Source organism: Rutilus rutilus (genome assembly GCF_951802725.1).
Source record: "Rutilus rutilus genome assembly, chromosome: 13".
Lineage (NCBI taxonomy): Eukaryota > Metazoa > Chordata > Actinopteri > Cypriniformes > Leuciscidae > Rutilus > Rutilus rutilus.
The window spans coordinates 1,290,687-1,293,086 of NC_140218.1; the positions used below are offsets into that span (position 1 = coordinate 1,290,687).

The following is a 2,400-nucleotide window of genomic DNA, read 5'->3' on the forward strand; positions in this document are numbered from 1 at the left end:
AGGTTGTGCCCTGCTCTCCCCTCTATCTTTATCTATATCACTTTACAATAAGGTTCATTAGTTAATGTATTAACTAACATAAACTAACAATGAGCAATAATTTTTTTTAAAAATTTTTATTAATCTTTGTTAATATTAGGTAATAAAAATACAGCTGTTCATGTTAGTTCACAGTGCATTAACTGTTAACAAATACAACTATTGGTTTTAATAACGTATTAGTAAATGCTGAAATTAATATTAAGTAAGATTAATAAATGCTGTAGAAGTATTGTGCATTCTTAGTTAATGTTAACTAAGATCTAATGTTAACTAATGAACCTTATTGTAAAGTGTTACCACATAATTTATGTGACAAACATTCCTCGAGTTAAACAGTAATCAACAATCAGTTAGTAATGATGAACATAGGGATTTACCAGCACAAACTTAAGTTAATTATAATCGAGTTGGTCTATATATATTGTTACATTTTGAAAATTAACACCTTGCACGCGCTCTAGTCTACACTGAGGTAATTCCCGCCCGTTTTATAACTGACGTCTTTGAAAAAGCACGTGATCAGCTGTCAGAGATGTTGCCTCGGTAAAACACAGTTTACATTGAAATGTTCATTTGAATTCCAGCGGTATATTTTATCAGATAAATGGAAATAAAACTGGCATCTTTCTGAATGTCAGACAGAAATAAACTCCCGCTGCTCGCCTTTTACGACGTGATGACGTGTACAGTTAGGTGAGTGGGGAAAGAAGGCAACAAAATAAAATAAAAAATAAGCTCTATATGTCTTTATAACCACCATAATATTTGCAATATACTACTCAATATTTGTGGTGGTTTCTGTAGTTTACGCCATTTCCCCAATAGGTGGCGCCACGTCCACTGAGTGTCTTTACAAGCAGGTCGATCTGATTCATACACGAATATTACAAAAGCTGCGCCTGCGATCATTCATTTATTGTATCCTGTGTCTATCTTCGGAAGGGCAGCACTAAATGATTGGGTCATTGTTATCCTTTTGTTAATGTTGGTTAGTGAACTAACAATGAGCAATATATTTGTTATAGTATTAATCTCTGTTAACACCGTCATTGTTAGTTCATGTCAGCTGAGGTCCATTAAATAATGCTATCAAATACAACCAAGATTTTATTAATGTAGCCTATTAATAAATGTTAAAATTAACATCAACTAAGATTTTAAATGGTTTAGAAGTATTTTTCATTGTTATTTCATGTTAATTAATTGAACCTTATTGTTGCTACTAAAAAAAGACCCCATTTTTCTATCGCGTATTTGTATAAATAAGGGAGACAAAAGGAGTATGCAAACTAATGCACTCAGCTTTTATAGTTTTTAAACTGTCCTGTGTGACAACTAGCCCCGGTTTCCCCTAAGTGTTTATGTTTTATTTTATTATTTTTTTTTTTTTAACTTGTAAACAACATAAAAAACAAACAAAACAAAAACAGGCATCAAAGACAAAAGCTCCAAAGATAAACAGAGAAAAAAAAAAGTATAAAAAGACATTCACATTACATCAAATACAGATTCATAATATCTTTTACATTTTTCGCAACTTTAAGAGACTTCATTAAAAGAGTGAGTTCGTTACAGAAAACCTTGTAGGCTATCAACATTTATGAAAAAAAAAGTTAAGTTAAAAATAAAGTTTGCAAAATGGTCTATACTTTTATTATCTTCATGAACATAATAACAAATAATTTCCCCCTAAGAGCAGTGAATATATGATGCTCAGACCTCATGTGATGCCGCTGCTGTCCGCGGTGCTGAAAACCTCCACACACTGCTCTTTCTGGAGCTCTGCTCTCAAATAATACCTACAATAAGCGATGATTTATTGGTTCATAATATCTGATTCTTCTGTGGATCATCATCCGCGCGCGCTCAGGGCGGGTCGTGTGACGTCACGCGCGCGTTCATCGGTCCAGACACTCGGCGAGTCTGCGCGACCGTAACAGATATTTTGTTTTTAACCTCAAAAGCCTCTAAAAAAAACCCACATTAATTGAAGAGGAGCGAAGGGAATAAACGAAGAGTGGAAATGTCTGTGGCGGGGCTAAAAAAGCAGTTTCACAAAGCGACTCAGGTAAGAGCTGAATCCGTGCGTTATTCGCGCTGATGATGAGGATGATGATGATGACGATGGGTTCGGTCGCTATGAAACCATCACACATCAATCATAACACTGTTCATTTGAGTATGAATTCAGAAAACGAGTGTTTGTTCCAGAAGTGGACGCTTATCTGCAGTTAGTGTGGTCGTTTTTGAATGTATGAAAACAGCGCGAGACCTGCGGGTGACCAAACACCGTCACGTGATCTCAAATATTCACGCGCGTTATGTAATCGGCCGCGCGCGCTGAAATGATGCTCACCT

At 35.4% G+C, this 2,400-nt stretch overlaps 1 protein-coding gene across 1 annotated transcript in view; it reads left to right on the forward strand.

Moving 5' to 3' along the window:
* Positions 1–1,924: 1,924 nt before the first annotated feature.
* The window catches only part of sh3gl2b (SH3 domain containing GRB2 like 2b, endophilin A1), a 15,354-nt gene continuing 14,878 nt past the window's right edge, over positions 1,925–2,400 (forward strand). The window contains exon 1 of the mRNA XM_084428558.1: positions 1,925–2,110. Coding sequence (XP_084284684.1) covers positions 2,066–2,110 — 45 coding nt within the window. The 5' untranslated portion in view covers positions 1,925–2,065. The remainder of the gene's footprint in view (positions 2,111–2,400) is intronic.